Source organism: Vanessa atalanta, chromosome 2 (genome assembly GCF_905147765.1).
Source record: "Vanessa atalanta chromosome 2, ilVanAtal1.2, whole genome shotgun sequence".
NCBI classification, from domain to species: domain Eukaryota; kingdom Metazoa; phylum Arthropoda; class Insecta; order Lepidoptera; family Nymphalidae; genus Vanessa; species Vanessa atalanta.
The window spans coordinates 7749464-7767853 of NC_061872.1; the positions used below are offsets into that span (position 1 = coordinate 7749464).

The 18390-nt window shown below is 31.0% G+C and overlaps 2 protein-coding genes across 2 annotated transcripts; both read right to left on the reverse strand.

The window, feature by feature from the left end:
• Positions 1-959: 959 nt before the first annotated feature.
• On the reverse strand, positions 960-5178 carry LOC125072724 (mite allergen Der f 7-like). The gene is made up of 5 exons (XM_047683405.1): positions 5070-5178; positions 3907-4042; positions 3334-3486; positions 1693-1844; positions 960-1201 (listed from the first exon to the last, which is right to left on the reverse strand). The coding sequence occupies exons 1-5, from the start codon at positions 5150-5152 to the stop codon at positions 982-984; spliced, it is 744 nt and encodes a 247-aa protein (XP_047539361.1). The 5' UTR covers positions 5153-5178; the 3' UTR covers positions 960-981.
• Positions 5179-8954: 3776 nt separating this feature from the next.
• Positions 8955-18218, reverse strand: LOC125072903 (very-long-chain (3R)-3-hydroxyacyl-CoA dehydratase hpo-8). Its single transcript, XM_047683572.1, has 4 exons — positions 17771-18218; positions 15738-15855; positions 10422-10651; positions 8955-9291 (listed from the first exon to the last, which is right to left on the reverse strand). The coding sequence occupies exons 1-4, from the start codon at positions 17863-17865 to the stop codon at positions 9036-9038; spliced, it is 699 nt and encodes a 232-aa protein (XP_047539528.1). The 5' UTR covers positions 17866-18218; the 3' UTR covers positions 8955-9035.
• Positions 18219-18390: the final 172 nt, after the last annotated feature.

Genomic DNA, 18390 nt, shown 5'->3' on the forward strand with positions numbered 1-18390 from the left:
GTCACATCCGATTATTCAGTGAGACGAATGAAATAGTCGAATCCTTTTTTTCGGAACGTCGCTAGTTTATGCAAGAGAGACTTGCCCATGGCATCAGGAAATATAAGTGATAGTATCGTGATAGCGACAGGTCGGAGAAAGAAATAAAAAAGATTCATAATAAAAATAACATACTTGTTGTATTTCATTACAGAGTGTTTGTCTGCCTTAGGAAATTATAAAACTAATTATTACTTAGTTAATTTCACACCTTGAACTTGTTACGGTTAAAGCATAGCAACTGATGCTATCAAATATTTTTTGTGGATTGATAAATGTTTCAGTCGATAAATCAGTATTATGGAGTATTCTACTATTGCGTGGGTCCATAATACTGATTTATAATTTTTTGATTTGATATGATATCAATCGGCAACAAGTATTTGATGGCAACAATTGTTATGCTCTAACCGTAAAAGCTCTACAGGAGTAAGAAGTTCGCCTCCAAGCTGTTTCTAATAACGAAAAAATAGTTTTTTGTATGAAAACAATGAGTGTAAAATATGACATTTAAAAAAAATCCGCTGAGTATCTTTCTCAGGTATGAGATTTCTATTATATTTTTCTATTTCTATTATTTCTATTTATATATATTATGGAACCGGAGGTAGATTTTTGACTATCAATAAGCAAGTGTAACACGTATCGAATTAGGATTTTTGACTTTGACTTTGACTTGATCCTGCTCAGTTAGCTAGAGTTAGTTTTCCAGAGAGTCTGGGTGTTGCTGTAGATATCACTCAGAAGGACATCATCATCATTGCCAAGTAGGCAGTACCCAACGGACCTGCACGAAACCTTTTCACAGGGGAAGACTATCATCGCAGCCACTTACCTGTAAACTGTTATCCCTGGGACCTTGATTATAATCTCTCTCCAGGAATCTTTAAATATTTTTAAGTAAAAGATCAGCTTTTTATTTTGCATATTTTATTTTATGAATTACAATAATACATTTTGATTATTAGAAAACGATTCAATAAAATCGATAACTTCACGGATATTAGAGTTAATGGCACCGATGGCACCACGAGCCACATTGCGAATGGTTAATTCTACCACACTCATTATAATACCGTTGAAGAGAGTCGTAAATATAGTTATCAGTGGATTTAGTAGCCAGTCAAACAATATGTTGCCAGTGAGTCGCACACGCAGGCGTCTGAAAATAAACCGTAAATACATCGATTATTCCATAGCTAAAGAAATTTATTAACATCTAGCAAATAAATACCAGATAATCCAGTGGATATAACTAACTCGAAAATCGGTATAACAAATCCAAGCAAGTACCAATGAGCTTTCACATGGAGCTGTTCCTTGACAGATTATTTTTAGGAAAATCAAACTTGTTTTCTTGGCTTTAAAATTGTAGAATAACAGATGAGTAACAGTTTTGTGAAATACATACATATTTTCTTATATAATTTTCTCTATTTGATTTATTTATATAATCATAATAGGTGTAACATATACGAAATAAGCAAACAAGTTTCATTTAAATTCATCCGTTTGTTTTCATATAATAATAAATTAAATATTTTTTTTTCATAAGAAATATAATACGTATAGTATTTTTTACTTATTTATTGTGTTTGTCAATTACTTAAATAATTCAAAAACGCAATACATATGAATAGTGCGAAATCTTACCCGCGTTCGGCGATGGAGAACTGTTGTAACTGAATTTCATCAGTATTGAAGTCGATCAAAACGTCAGCGATAATGTCGAAGTGTGAAAGCGATCCGATAATTCCACCAGTTGGTCCTATGTTCATCACCTTAACTAGATATCTATAGGCGAACTAAAAACAAAAAAAAAGATTACCTAAATACATACAAAATATCCTATACATTTTACGTTACATCAGACAATAAGGAAACAAAATAATTTAATTACATAATCAGTGTCGAATAGCTAATAGCTTTGTTGTTAATTTTGTCTAAAAAAGGTTATTTTATCTATTTATAATTGTTTTACTTTATAAAAGTTAAAGATATAGTTATATTATCGAACACCAATTACTCCTGAACCGCTTTTTTCCTAATACCTAATATTCTATTATTTACGTTTAAACAATTAAAAATATTGATTGGTAACTTATTAATATAAGTAATTAATCTATATAATTAATAAATAACTAATTGATAAGATTTAATGATATTACGATGATATTGTACGTTTAGATTTATTATAATTGTTATTATTACGTTATTATTGTCTGAAATATTTTTATCTAATCCGCTTGATATATTTTTGTTATCTCTGCTTCTATACATGAACCCATAGAAAATATATAAATGAATCTCTATTATGCGCATAGCTTATTAATGGGGGAAAGTGTGCAAAAATAAATGTACCGGGAAAACTTTAGACACAGGACCAAAGTTTTTACATGCTTTCTGAAACAAGGACGGCCAACTACCAAACTCCGGACTGCAACTGAGAATGTCCCAGCAGAAAAACTAATCACTTTGATTATTATTTCGACTCAGGCTTTGAAACCTGGACCTTGGGATCAACGGCCTTAGCTAGCCACGACAATTACGAGGTAGCTAGAATTTGATATACAAAAACGAACAGAAGTTTTCATCGCATGGGTATCGCAATCGAAACTACATCGTATGTAGTATTTATTATCGTGTGTCTAGTTTCGAATACCTCATTATCGTAATGGAGGTCAAATATTGATAAATAATGCTACTTACTTATCACAAATCTATAGTTACTATTGCTCAACAAAATGATCGCTAAAGCAATATTATTTTGTAATATAACGGCTTAAAAATATATATTAGACAAATTAATGGATTTAAACACAATCAGTCAAATAGATTAAGGCATGTTGTAATAGGGTATGCAGTAACTTATGATGTAATGGGTTAACCCTGTTTTAATGTACATATTCTTATACCCCAGATCCGAAGCAAACGAAGTATTTAGTTTCAAGTCTTTGAATTCGTACTCGCAAGCTATATGAAAATTCGGGACATGAAATGTATAAGTTTATTCGCAATTATTATTATGTAATTTTTTTTTAATTTAATTAATTTAACTACACTAGACCCTCTATAAGTTGTCATCAAGGAAGACGCCGAAAAAATCGAGTTCTAGAGAATTTCGACTTAGACAAATTTTGATTGATTGAAGTGTTTGAAGGGAAGGTATATAACAAAACATTTTTTCGTGATTTGGAGGTTTTCAACTTATCAAGGTTCGACTTAACGAGGTTCTACTGTATATGTATTATTGATAGGGTAAAGTATTCATTTAAAATTAGAACATAAACTCACTTCAAGGTCAGAGAATCGTAATTGTACGCGTACGCGCAGGGTTTTCTGGAAATAGTTGACATTCTGATCTCCAGAGCGAGCGACGTTAACAAGTCCTGTCATCTGTCCATCGTGGAGCTTCAGCCATGCACTGTATGTGATTAATACTATTCTCTGAAATATAAAATAATTGGGAAATGTATTGAAATTATTAATGTTTATAATGACAGGCAGATTGATAAAAGGGTGACCTGATGATAAGTGGTCAATCGCCCATAGACAAAGGCGCTAAAAGATATATTAACCAATTACAATACGCCACCAAGCTTGGAACTAAAATGTAAAGTCCCATGCCCCAGTAGTTAACTGGCTTTTTCATCCTTCAAAGCGGAACACACCAATTACTACTTGGTGGTAGAATATGCAATAAGTGGGGTCGTACTTACCCAGCGAACTTGCACAGATCCCTACCACCAAGCAAATTCAAAATAAGCTTTTGTATCAAATATTTAATATCACAATATTCGACTACAATAATTTCTGTTAATATCCATACATATAAAAAGCATCATTATAAATGAAAATTATACTAACAATTTCAAAACCCTCTTCTATTTCTGGCAATTCCATGGGATCCAAGCCATTTTGTTGCAAAAATGGTCCTATCATTGAAATAGTCTCATCGACATAGTCGTTGACTTTCGCTGATAAACCGTTGTTCCATTTTGGGCTAAAATAGAGAAAAAAATCTTAATTATATACGAAATAATTACTTTCCGATTAAGAATTGTTTGCTTGAATGCGCAATTCTGTACTTAATAGCTAACAGAACGATTTAAAAAGCTCTTAAATTAAGCAAAGTTATATACCTGCTATGTAATATAACTTCTAACTTTGTATTACAATTTAGATCAAAAGCTACAGCAAATTTCTAACAAACCTTGAAAACAAATTAAACTTACGAAATATTGGAATGATTCTTATTTATTTTTTTCATATATTTAAACATACAGAGTATTTTAAATAATGTTGAATCGTAAATAATAAATTATAATTACCTACCCTCGACGCAACGTCAAGAAGTATTCATTACAAAAACTTTAAACACTATTGTAACTACTGTATAATAATTGCCAATTGATTAGCCGTCTCTATTAATAACTCATTATTAAGAGAATAATAGCGAGGCCTTAGTCAAGTATCGAGCGTACACAAAATACTTATTAATGCATAATACTTTTTATCTCCTTTATTATATTGTAGATAAAGCAACTTTAGAAGTTAAAAAGAACCTTCTTCCTGAGAAATAGTTTATTTATTTCAGTTCCAGTTTTTTTTAAATTAAACATAAACGTCCTAACTCTATAATAACAGAACTATCTATTCGGACATAATTAATTTTATAATCATCGACAGTTTCAACGATTGTGGACCGATTTCTTATGTATTTTTTGTTTGATAGGTATAATGGCGATCAAATTTTGTTTTGAAAAAAGCCTTAAATTAGAATAAGAGTAGAAAGGCTGTGTGCGACTCTTTTTAATTTCAGAAAATTATATAATATAAAAACTGAAACACTTATTAAAAATTAAAAGTAAAAAAATCCCCTACAAATACTTAATTCATGAAATTTTATAAAAAAAAACTTTACAATACCTATAACATATTTTATGAATACGTTTTCTATTGATTTTTATTTTTTAAGTTTGAATAATCCAAATTAAAATGAAATTAGTAAAATACGCATTAATACTTACGCAGTTATCTTGCTCTGAATAACATTAGCCTCTGCCGCCACTACCAAAAAAAATAGAACCAAAGCTTTAGAAGTAGTCTTCATGTTTCTATTGTTTCCGAATTAGAACTGTGTGGTTATCACTTATTTTTCACTTTATACAAACGTTTGATTTATTGATAGCTATAATCTTCTAGATTATAAAGTCGTAGGTGTATCAAAATTTTATGCATGATATAAATCTTAATTATTGTGATTAAAAAAAAAAGAACACACTCCGTTTTTCCTTTTTGTTGTCAATTCGATAAACAATTAGTTATGAAAATATAATCATATTTTTCCACCTTATCTATATTAAGATTTACTCGCGACACAACTGATATACTACTTCCTAGTGAGGCAGAGGATTCTATGTTGTGTCAAAAACTGTAAAGGGCTGCCAGGCGAAGCATTAGTCGCCCAACATAGGCTTGTGGTGATGGAAGTTAAATTAAGTGTCTCACCCAAAAGACAAAGAGAATGATAAATGTGCTAGTAGATTTAGCAACCAAATAGAGCAGAAAATGATAGAAATGAATGAGATGGAAGAGAAATTGGTAAATGAATGTTTGAATGAGATGGCCAGGTAGATAAGGAAGCTCGCAAAAGACGTGTTTGGAGAATCGACAGGAAAAGGTTTGATAGATAGGGATACATTGTAGTGGAAGGACGAAGTGCAAAATGTACTAAAAGAGAAGAAAGTGGCATTTAAAGAATGGCTAGCTTCACACGGGGGCAATGCTGATACTAAATATACTACAGAATGTCTTACAACGTACGCAGTTTTTCAGACAATAGACATTACAAACCGCTATGTCCCTGCGATTTAAATCTGTAATATCTTCGAAAATTTTCATTGTGTTATATGATGAAAATGTTTTTATTAATTTATCATAATAAAATGTCCTCCTTGCACACATGTACTGTGTATATTTTAAAGATCGATAAATTTGCACTTGTCTGTGTCATTGTAATCGTATAATAACGCTGTTCCTTATCAAGGAGGACTAGACACCTGCGCAGGACAAACATAACACAGTATCAAAAGTGTGTGAACAGAGAAATGCAAATTTATAGCTCATAAATCAGTGTATTAATTGTACCTAATAGAACATATATTTAGCGTCTCATTATTATGTGACAACCATTTAAAAAAAAAAAAACATTTTACTCTTTACCTAAATACAATTTATAATAAAATAATTTACTAAAACAAATGTTAAAAAGGGCAAGGTTTTAATATTATTCAATATTAATGGTATTATTATATTAGGTAGGTTTAGGTATTCATTATTTGATTAAATCTGAGACTGTTATCGTTGGCCCTTTTGATTATGATACGAAGTAATTAATAATACATAAAAATAAATACACGGTTAACTAACGTAATCTACCCTACAAAAAGAGGCTCATAGCGTACTATGACGATGACAACGATTATCTCCCAGCTAATTTCAGCTACGGCACCCATTTTCAACGGGCCACGTCTCTCATATTTATATTACGCCAGTAATCTCAATCCTAAAACTCAACCGTTTTCATTGATAATAATCGTGAACGTAAATCCTAAACGTGTTTCTTTAAAAATCCTTTAACATTTATCCTTTAACTTTAAGGAACAAAAAACATCTACATACAAATTATCTACATACAATTTTTTTTTGTTTATCGACATATTTATGAATATTTTGTTACTCTTATTACCTAAATTCTGATAAGAATGTTACAAATTAACAAAATTGTCTGTCATATATATATCTACCATATTTCATAGTACGTCAGAAGACTATGGTGGTAGCCGGGATGGCATCCCGCTGCCGTAATCACTAGCGAGAAGTTTGGGGGCCCAGCACACCAGTTCTCTCCTGAGGAGAGCTCCACCGGGTCATGAGCAGAGCACCAACCCGCAGCCTCTCCGATCCGTTCAGAGGACGACCAACTCAGTGGTTTTAGTGCACGGATATCCCACAAAATTTTCTTTTTCCGTTTTCCCACCCCCGGATAGCGTTCTGAAGGATTCCACTGCGTGGAAAAAAGGGGTCTATGCCAGGGGAACTCTAAAGTAATATTTTTTTATACCTATGTACGCAGAACCATCAGAACATACAAGTTTGTTTACAATAAAATCTTAAACCAACCCAGTACAAAGTCTTCCGCTAAAGACTTATGAGTATATCTCAAGGTCTTAATAGTATTTTTCCTTCAAGTTTTTATGCTACTTATTTTTATACTGTTGTTTTTTATGTGTGAGTCTGTAGGGTACTTAACATGTTATGAATAAAATTTTCTTTTATTTGCTAAATTATGTATTTAACATACTATAAAAATATAATTTAATATGTATTATTTGGTCAATACAAATATTTTGTTGCAAACATTATTTATATATTTTAATAGAAATGCTGACAATAAACCCACCAAACCCGACAGTAATGTCACCTAAGAGTGTCATCAATCATGGAACCTATGACCCTTGAGCCTGGTATTATCGTGGCTGACTCAACTTACCTTTGGGAGGTGCGGTATCGATAGCAATAACATCTCGTCCCGCACTGATTTATTGGGCGTAAGTAGGGTTGCATCGCTATTTACGCGCCTCAATTACCTACATCAAAAATCATTTAATTTTTTTTAAAAATAAGCGGATTTTGTAGATAGCTTAAGAGCAAAAAGCCAATAATAACGTAAACAGAGGATAGTTTTTACTCATTTATTTATATTGCTAAATAGAAAAAATTAAAATATTTCTTCAAAACATTTCGAATATTAATACCGATAAAAAAGTTTTAATGTAACTGAAATATTACTGTTGCTTAAACCGGAATGCTAATATTGCTGTTAGGTCACGTTTTCGGAAACTGAAATTGGTGTATTATATTATATTTACTACTAGCGATCCGCCCCGGCTTCGCACGGGTGCAATGCAGATACTAAATATACTACAGAATGTCTTTATTTTTTGTCAACATTCAGCGCTTTTTTTTCATTACACAATTCAAACCGCTATGTCCCTGCATTTTTAATCCGTAATATTTTCGAAAATTTCATTTTTTTAAATGAGATGCTGTATAGGGCTTAAGATGTATTGATCTATATTAAATGCATAAGATATTTAAGGTACATAATTGGTTAAGGATTAATGCTGTATTGCTTACAATCTTTTAGTAAATAAGCCATTATTTCTCGTAAAAATTAAAGACTTAAAAATGGTTATTGTATCTCTCAGGGCTATCCCTAATAGATAGACACATACCATCGCGGAATTTTTTTAGACCTTTTTAAGGTGTACAATACTGTACTACGTTATTTTTATCTACCTCGAAGGGTTCATCAGCCAGCGTTTGCAATGTAAGCGCAAAAACATGTGTTTATTTACATCACATTAGAAACCTCTCAAATTATTAGAATTTCTCTACTATATTATTATTAAATATAATTTTCAAAACGATCATTTTCTTTTTGGTAGTTTATAAGCTTAGAACTGTAATAGATATATACAAATGTTATGTTGTTAGTGAACCAATAAAAAAAAAGTATTATGCAAGTGTTATACATATAAACCTTCCTCTTGAATCACTCTATCTATTAAGAAAAGCCGCTTCGTAAGAAAATCCATTGCGTAATTTTAAAGATCTAAGCATACATAAGGACAGACAGACAGCGGGAAGCGATTTTATTTTATACTTTTGTAGTTTACATATTTTTTTATTTACTTCTTTTTCAATGTTTTTAACCTTGGTGCGAAGTCAGTTCCAAATGACTTCAACTAGAGAATACAAAATAAATTAAGAAAAAACATGAAACAATAAAATAACTTAAACTAGTGTAAGGTTATTAATAAATCATAGACAATAATTGAAAAACTTTAAATGAGTTTTATTTAAACTTTGAGAGATGAAATTATAAATAGAAGGTTTTAAGAATAAAAATGTATTTATTTTCTTTAAATTTATGCAGATTTTTTCGAACCATCGCCTAACATTTTTCTTCTTTGCTTCTGCATATGACCAAAGAGAACTGGAAACAGCGGGATGTATAATAGCATGTAGAATACTAAGAAATAATAATAATTAAAGATAAAGTTCCACTTGTTTGGCATAGATATGGTGAATAATTGTTTTTCTGATATTTCACCTAAAGAGTGATACATGCATAGAAGTTCTCCGGTTATCCCGATAGGATACATCACGAGAAACGTTGAATATCTGAAAAAAAAGAAAAACAATTTTGTCTATGGTAACAAAAAAGGTCATAAGTAACATTCCTATTAACCCCCAAAATTTAAATGACAAACTGGTGATACTAGTATGTTAAGTAACATTAGTAAGCAATCACATTCAGTGTAGAGGAGTTTTCACAGCGTTGTCAATGGCCACAGTTTATGATACAATGTCACACATGTCATTTAATATGGGAAAAAATATGAAATTAACGTGAATTTACAATCTGCTAAAGTTGCTGTTTTCAAAATATATATAAGTATAAATTTAATCTAACCATTAATGAAATAAAACTTTATATTGTACTAACAAAAATTCAAAGAAAAATTTAAGGGATACTTAATGACGAGTGGCATTGTTTTCTGTAAATAAATCAAACTTAAATAACCTTCCCTAAATAACAAGGAGTTGCCATCGAATAAAGATTTGTACATCCCTAACCCCTGTAACCTTACACACACTAGTAATGTATACTAGTTTACTCATACCTAAACACCAAGATTGACCCCATCCGTCGCCGTATAAATACATAATAAAGCATTTTAAATTTAATCGCTGAATATTTTACGTTTTAGTATTTGTATTACGATTAAAAATACAGTGATCCCTGATTTGACTTTATGTTAATGCACCTTGCATAACTAGATGTAAATTAAAAAATACTTTTTTGTCTTCCTTCATTAAACAGTCAAAGTGAAAATATGTATTCAATTCAGCAGCATGGCATTTGTTTATTAAGCGTCACAAATACTCTACTATTTCGGAATGAAATGAACTATGAACCAGTTTATAATAACTGTCCAAAATACTCAGCAGTTTTTGGAACGAAGTTCTTTTACGCGGCTTAAAGTGACCTGGTTGAGATCGTCACGTAAGCAATAAGCGTTATGCTCGAGGCGACTTTATTTTTTTAAATACTTAATCTGTTTACTTTTAGTAAGCAAACCTTACTCAATATATGATAATATAATTTTACAATTGAAAATAAAACGATTCATTAAAGTTAGATACATACATACCACACCTTACTACTTTTACAAAAGGAGTAACTATTATTGACGTTACAAGTTATTGATAATATTTTTTGATGATAAAAGTAATCTAAGCACACTTACCTGAAGAATAATAGCATTTGTGGTACGGTGTTTAACAAGTTTAAGGCGTAGTACGCGTAACGTATTATTTCTGTTATGGACCAAGCTAAGACACAGAGTGGCAAGCCGGGGCTGACTGTAGCGCCGTTAGTGGTCAGCAAGACTCCGAACACGAGGAAAACCCGTGAATAAACCTGCATCAACACGACGATCACGCTGGAAGGGACCAGTCGTATCGCGGCGTGTAATACCTAAAATAAAAAATAATAATAAACAAATATGTTTATAAAAAATGGCCTGTAAGTAAATGAATGAAGTAAACAGACTCCAACATTTAAAAATAAATAAGTGAACTTGAAAACTATAAATCAAACTCATTTAAATAACTAATTAATTTAGTCTGAACATATGCAGACCTCAAATTTCAAACGAATCATCCTTTGTGAGAATTCAAGTACAATGTGGCAACATTTCATTGAACTTGGCATGTTAATTCAATTATACGTTAAATAAGTAATAGACACAAAGCTCTATCGTAATGCAATTTAAAAACATTTTCGTATGATATATATTATCTAGACTATTTTAATCTCATCACACTCACGCGACTCGACTCGATCCTTTCATCAATTTTCAATATGTTCCTCGAAAACTATACTTTTAATAATAAAATTATTAATTGACTCAATACCATCAGAGTTTCATTCTGATCCACACGAAACTACCGCACTAATACATAAGCCCAGTGGACAAGTCATCAGTGGAAAATAAGAAAAGCGAAAATGTCAAAATCGTACTTTTGGGAAATCGTGCATTATCGATTATGATTACGTATATATATATGTATTACCTCTGTCTGTCTGATCTATCCCTAAAAATCGAGGGAAGCCGCGGGTGTCAAATAAATCTCAAAATTTATATTATGAAACTTTCTGTTTTGCGTTCGTCTTTGTTTCTTTGCGTACAAAAAAGAAATGCTTATCTGAGTGATAACTTTGGGATATCAAAACAGAATGGCAATGTTTTAAAAATATCCTTTGCATTACTCAAATAAGAATTTATCTTAGTAGTTATAAGTGAATACCGCGATAAGTAAATAATAAAATACTATTTGAGCAACAAAATTAATTTGCGATAAATTCATATACGTATACTAATAGCGTAATTCGATTTTTATCCCAGTGCTTAAGGGACTATAACTGCACATAACAATCGGTTATATTCTCATTTTCAAGAGTTCCAGCCGTAGATGGGCAGAAAATAAAGAGGATTCTTGATTGTAATTTACTAAATTGTTACGATTTAACAAAGAATTAATTTTAGAGAACGCAAACAAGTTACTGGCCGGTTCAGTAAGCGGCGCTACAGCTGTACAAAAAAAAAACAATTGAAAACGTGTGAACCTACTACGACATACGTTGTTCGTTGTTTTGTGTTTTAATATAAAAAATATTTAAATAATGAGTAATCTGTGGTAAAGATTTAACATAACGAGAGTCTCGAAACAAGTAATAATATAATTTTCTCGCTGCTGACGTAAAAAAATAATATGAATAGTTGGAAAATGATTATGACTTTTTATATAAAAATAGATGCTTGGCATGTATGTGGCAATAGTATAATCGAATCTCTGCTGTTTTTATTACAATAATTCCAAGAGGAAGTCCAACAGCAGCGCACTGTCCTTTACGTCATTGGGCTAACTACGTACGACCTCCCGGGTTTGAGCTTAACTGCTTCTGTGCACAAGATAGTCTTTATCACTTCATTTCAGTTATATATCTTTTGATCAGAGCCCACCACAATTTGAACATTTATAAAGTAAATTGTTATCGACAAACTCCAATTCTAACAGATCTAATGTATGTAAAGTATATCTATTCGACATTAAAAAAATAAATTAAAAAAATGTTTCATTATTTTAGCGCCAAAAGAGTGACTTACTGAGCCAGTGTAGACACAGGACAAGGAACATAACTTCTTAGTTCCCAAGGTTGGTGGCGAAATGGCGTTGTAAGGAATGTCTTATAGTATTATACATATTTATATAATATTTGTACAGTAACAATTTTTAGGGATAGTGGTGACCACATACGAACCTAAATAAATAATTTCTTATACGGTTTACGAAATAGTCGCCTTTTTTATAGGTGTTAGATATTATATAATGCATAAAACTGTTTAGTTATTGTATTAAAGGTAAGGGTACGGCCAGACAGAGGCAGCTCAGAGTCGATAAACGTATTGGTCCCACGTTTGCTGAAGTACGGAAACGCATCCGAAACGCTTCACGTAAGTGTAAGATGATCGACTCACGCTCGTTGTGAAGAACGAAAACGTGCCGCACATAGTTAGTCTGTACGCACCTTAAGGCAACTATTACGAACGATATATATTAAGTGTTTTTAACAACCGCAAAAGAGCAAAGTCCATATGTATTTTACTTTTATGGTAAAAAATTTGATTGGAAGTATGCTTATGACCAAAAGTGTAAGTTTATCTATTTATTTTAATCTCTAGTCAAAGGAGCAAATCATTCGAACAGTCGAAATGTTTAATGTTAAAAATACAGGGCTAAATAGTAAGTTTTTGTCGACCCCATCTTTAGCACCACAAGAACCCGGATGCAAGCAGTATTCGGGTGATTTACTCTCCCTCCGTCCAAAAAAAAAGACGTCGCTTTGGAGCGAATCAGCGCCCCGACACGACAAGCTTGGAATTATTGGATTAAGATGGGCCTAGTTTTTATGGTATAAGTAATCGTATTACAGGTAGTCTAAATTTTCTGAGACATATAATATCAATAATAAACTGAATTGCAAAATTACAATAACAGGCTAATTTTAATAAAAAAAGAAATAAACATAATATCAAATAGATTAAATACTGCTTAACATTCTCATTCGAGCTAAATCGTAGTATTCGATGAGTGTCAGGCGTTATGTATTTATATTTTATAGCAATTACATATATACAAGAGTTTTGTAAACAAAATGTTACGTGTACATATTTATTATGGAGTGTATGTAACCACTAACCTTACTAATTTATATGTCTAGATAGAATGTCAAACGGGCTGAGACCAGGCCGAAAAGCATTGGCTAATAGTTGGCTACTAACTACATGCACTCTAATAAATAAATAAGACGTTTGACGAGTGTCAAGTGTAAGTGTGACACTCCAAGGTAATAAAGTTGGCCCGACTGTTTTACTTATTTTGTATTGCAATACTCTATCTCGATATATGAAAATAATCTAAGCAACTAACAATATGGAAACAAACAGATAAAGCCGAAATAATTCGATGCCATTTTGTTCCGTTTGTCAACGTATTTATATGCTGGACATGAGAGTAGAAAAAAAGATGGTAGAAACAGGAAAAATTAAATTTATATATGTAAATGTCTGATAATTATTTAAATACCTTTTCGAGTTCAATTAAATAAATCAAATTACTGATATTAAGATACAATTGTGGTTTATTTGAACTCCTCAAAATACAAAAGCCTCCAAAAGTATGAGCTATTTATAATCATGACTTCATAAACGACTAGCTCAATATAACTAGTTCTTGTTCGCGGTTTTGTCTAACTTTCTTATTTCAAATATATGGTCTATTAATTACAAAACAAATTCGGAAGAAATTTTCCGGGATGAAAATTAACACTTTTGTAAGCGAGTTACAAACTCCCAAATTGAACACCTCAATCGCTCATATAGTAAAAAGAGAGAGGAAAAAGGAGAACGTAAGTCGCAAGAAAAAATACTAAAACAATTTTTAAATAGTGTATTGAAAAATACAAAAAAACAGGTGCACTTTCTATTTCCTCTCTCTCGTAATCCGATAGAGTGACCATCGACGGTTGGTCTTCGCTTGGCTTCGTTGGTCTCGTTGATAATTATAAGACCGCAGATCCTATGTCCTGAGTTTAAATTGGACCAATAAAAAATTATCGGGTTTTCCTATCTAAGTTTATATTAACGTGCCGGCAAATTTTTGATGTCAGTTTTTATTATTTATGAAATTTTCAACAACAATTATTGAAAATTACCCATATAAGTTATCTCTAAAATTGAACATTTTTTTCACAACTTTGTGTAAAAAGTGTGAAGAAGATTTAGTGAGTTAAATAGCTGAGAGTTATGAAAGCGTTTTTAAGCACTTTCTTTCGCGTCGGTGATGTGCAATAAACATCCTTTTAAGATAAGTAAATAATATATTTTGTTCGATCTATTAACGATAATTACTTATTTAGAGTTCATTCAGACGATTTTATGAATAATTAATAATTACATAACGATACAATTAGTCTTAGACATACCAAGGGACATATCGATGTTACTAGGTCGCTTGTACAAGATTTTATGTTGTGATCAACTACGACTGTTTCCCCATGTGGAGTGAGAGTCTTTAAAGTGTAACAACGTTGCTTTTATAAATATAATAAATAAATCCACATTATTAATTACATAGATAAATGAAATACCTGTAATATTAAACTAACGGTAACTGTAAAAAAAGTGGCTTTTGGCACAGAAAAACACGACTGCATTACTTTGAGATAACTTTAGCCGTTATCTCATCCGGGGGTTTGCCGTGATATATACAAGTTCACGACGTGTATTAGGTCTAAGGTCGGCTATCAAGCCGGTAGAAAACCGTGGCGTGATCGACAGACCTAACAAATCTACGAGTATATCTTAAAAGCCAACTTTATACAAATTTATTTCATTTGCACATGAAGCATCTTACATACGCTATTGTTAACTTTTTTAGTAACCAATTATAATATACTCCAAAATAAGATTATCATTTAATGAGCGTTCTCAATTTTATCTCAACGAAATAAAAAATGGTCGAATACAGTTCAACTTAAATAGTCTGTTGTATGATAAAAAAAAATACTTATAATGGTACAAATTCGATGTCCGAGAACAAAGATGTATGAGAGAAGATAGTTTTAAAATGTCAAATAATATAATATATTCATAATAGAATATATTCATAGATATTTGAATATATTCTATTATTATTATTCGTATAGCCCTTTAAAACGCCATTTTCCGAAATCTAACCAATAATGAATATAAGATCTCGACCTTTTTTGACAATGTGTGTGTTACGTGTGTTTGCTCTTCGTATGGTTCACCGCGTCATATTGTACCTTGAAATTATCGTAATTATGATGATTAATTCTTACATAGTATGCATATTGTTGAATAATAAAACATGTATCGTCCTCTTATAAATATTATACGTAAGTAATGATGATAGAGCTTGTATGAGTGTGTGTGTGTTTGTAATTGTTTTCTTATTTTTATATTTGTCTAACATACCTCTAACAATGCCGCTGTCTGGAATATGATTATTGTCCATTTCACTTCTTTCCAATAATTATCCAATGTACCGCGGTCTAAAAAGTATGTCACCGACTGCAATAACATGTAGGACCACCTAAAAGTAAATACACGATAAATTATTACACCATAACATAACGTTGATAAAACTGACCATTTAGGATAAAATAGCTAAATTCACGGTTACAGATGTTCCGAATTCGAGGTTCGAGCCTCACCAAAAATCATTGAAATTGATGTCTGGATTTTTCCAAGATGTAAAGTTACGACATCTTCGTTCGTATCGAAATACCATTAAAGTATAAAAGTGAAAACTAATACATGAGAGATAAGAGTAAAATATGTCTGTGTTAGCGCACACACTTTTGGGCAATAATATATTGCCCATTTCCAACGTAGTTGGTAGCGTTTGACCGAATTTCGATCAAAGGATATTATATTTTATGACATTTTAACTGCTTCTTTCCATTGAATTACAAACATTACTGATTATGAAGCAATATCGTCGTAAATAATGACAAAGCAATTTTGGTCAATGTAAGTTATTACCTTATCGCATGTACTTAGTAATAGTTTGAAGACTGGTTTTAATAGCGATTATATGGAAACCAGCGTTCGAAATTTGTTAAAGAAAGACTAAATAAATGTCAGTCCGTAAACAATAATAATAATAGTTTTTTTTTAATATAAATAAATGCAGTTACTTAGCTAATTATAACTGTTCTTAATTATGCGGTGAAAGCATCGTTCTATTTTTGAATTACGTTTAAGGTGAAATAGTTTTAGAAAATTGTGATCGCGACCGTTCAAGCTGACTTTTGTTTGCGCTATAAATTTACTTTAAATGCTGTCTTTAAAATTAGTATATCTAAAGATAATGAAAAATTAATTGGGATCATCCATTTTTTATACTTAATTGAAAAAATATATCATCGTACTTAATATTTATTAAACTCAGTGTTTTAGGAATCACTTTTATACGCTTATTAAATTAGCAAAGAAAACTAAAATAAAAATTTATAATATAAGCTTAAACTGAGCTATTCGAGAGGTCCCATAGGTCGGTCAGCTCATCAGATGGTCACGAAGCCTTTTCATACGACGGACCTCGCCTTACTTACAACATTAAAATATTTTAATGAAGTAGGTACGTAGACTTGTTTTGTACGACATAATGTTTCAGACATGTTGGTTTTATTTGAAGATTTGAGAGAAAATATAAAAGCATGTCACGACTTAAAAAAAATTACATGTCGTACAGTCTTGTACAAAAACCGATTAAAAACCCACGCAAACATTATATAAAGACACTGTTTAAGAACGAAGAGATTTCGCTAAAATAATATGTTTATTATTACTTTGTTATGCATACTCTAAAATCTTCTACCTTTTTAACTTGAGCTATGATCGCGAAACGGTCATTGGCCGAGTTTAAGATGTCGGCTTGCGGTTTGTCCAGTTTAATGACTGTTTTCTCTACTTCTAGACGCGGTCAAATTTCCATGACTTGGTCAAGTTTCAAAACCATAGCAAAAAACACTTTATTAAAATTTTGATATAGTAATTTTTTTAAGTAGATTTAACATATGTACCTACATATGTTAAATCTACTTTTGCTACTTTAAAATATTGAAGACTAATTATAATTTACACGAATATTTTTTTCAATTTTCTTTAAAGCCACTACCTAAACAATTCGTTTATATTACCAAAGTAGTAGTACCTAATTTTGTTCAAGATACAAATTATTGTAAATTTGTAATTAAAAAGTTATACATATTTTGTTTTACTAGTAAGCTTAAGCTCTATAATTATAAGAAAATTAATAAGTTTTTTAATTCTAATTATAGTGTCGCGTTAAATTCTAAAAACACTTAACATTTAAACAGTTGTATTTTAACTTAAAAATTTCAATTACATAATTATATTTTGTAACTTTCTCTTAGAATATATCAAATCTATTAAATAGCGATGTCTAATATAAACCAGAAATATTCAGTAATTGTACTTACCCCAATGTTTGTATAGCATTGTAGGCTATGAGGTAAATCTTCCCCAAAGCCGATGGCTCCGAACTATTTGTTTTCTTTATAGATTTTGCTGACATAATTATTTATTTATTTTTATTTTTTGATATTAATTGTTATTTAAGTGTAAACACACACTTAAATTGCTTGCGTCATCTAAATAAACGGCAAAACAATTTGACGTCATCAATACGATACCGCAATAATAGATACGGTTGTACTACGAGACTGTCAAGTTATAACTGTGGATAATGTGGAGTGTGGAATTCATATTACCAATTACCATACAATATAAGCTTGTAAGCAGAAACAAGTTACAATGTAAATTAAAAAACTATCACTGTAATGTAACTCTTCGGTTACAGGAATTATTGTAATTAAAATAACTCATAGAATTAATATACATGTGAGTAACTGATTACTCGTTTCATTACTCTTGAATCTCTATCGTGGTCGCAGTCACGCTGACGGCTTTCGGAATGTCAAATAAAAATAACATTTTTGCAGTTTTTATCTGGAATTCATTTATTATCCCAATAAGATTTCTTATTTATATTTTATGTATAACATTTTTGATATGAAACAATCTTAATGCCTGCATTAAA

What these genes read in the sequence shown, in the direction of transcription:
- LOC125072724 (XM_047683405.1), bottom strand. Translation starts at nt 5,152, where the DNA reads ATGAAGACTACTTCTAAAGCTTTGGTTCTATTTTTTTTGGTAGTGGCG. An exon ending in TAGAAGAGGGTTTTGAAATT is followed by an intron (nt 3,487 to 3,906) that starts GTTAGTATAATT and finishes TTTATATTTCAG; the next exon opens with AGAATAGTATTAATCACATA. An exon ending in TTCTCCATCGCCGAACGCGG is followed by an intron (nt 1,202 to 1,692) that starts GTAAGATTTCGC and finishes GTTTATTTTCAG; the next exon opens with ACGCCTGCGTGTGCGACTCA.
- LOC125072903 (XM_047683572.1), bottom strand. Translation starts at nt 17,865, where the DNA reads ATGTCAGCAAAATCTATAAAGAAAACAAATAGTTCGGAGCCATCGGCT. An exon ending in AATGCTATACAAACATTGGG is followed by an intron (nt 15,856 to 17,770) that starts GTAAGTACAATT and finishes ATTTACTTTTAG; the next exon opens with GTGGTCCTACATGTTATTGC. An exon ending in CAAATGCTATTATTCTTCAG is followed by an intron (nt 9,292 to 10,421) that starts GTAAGTGTGCTT and finishes CTTTTTTTTCAG; the next exon opens with ATATTCAACGTTTCTCGTGA.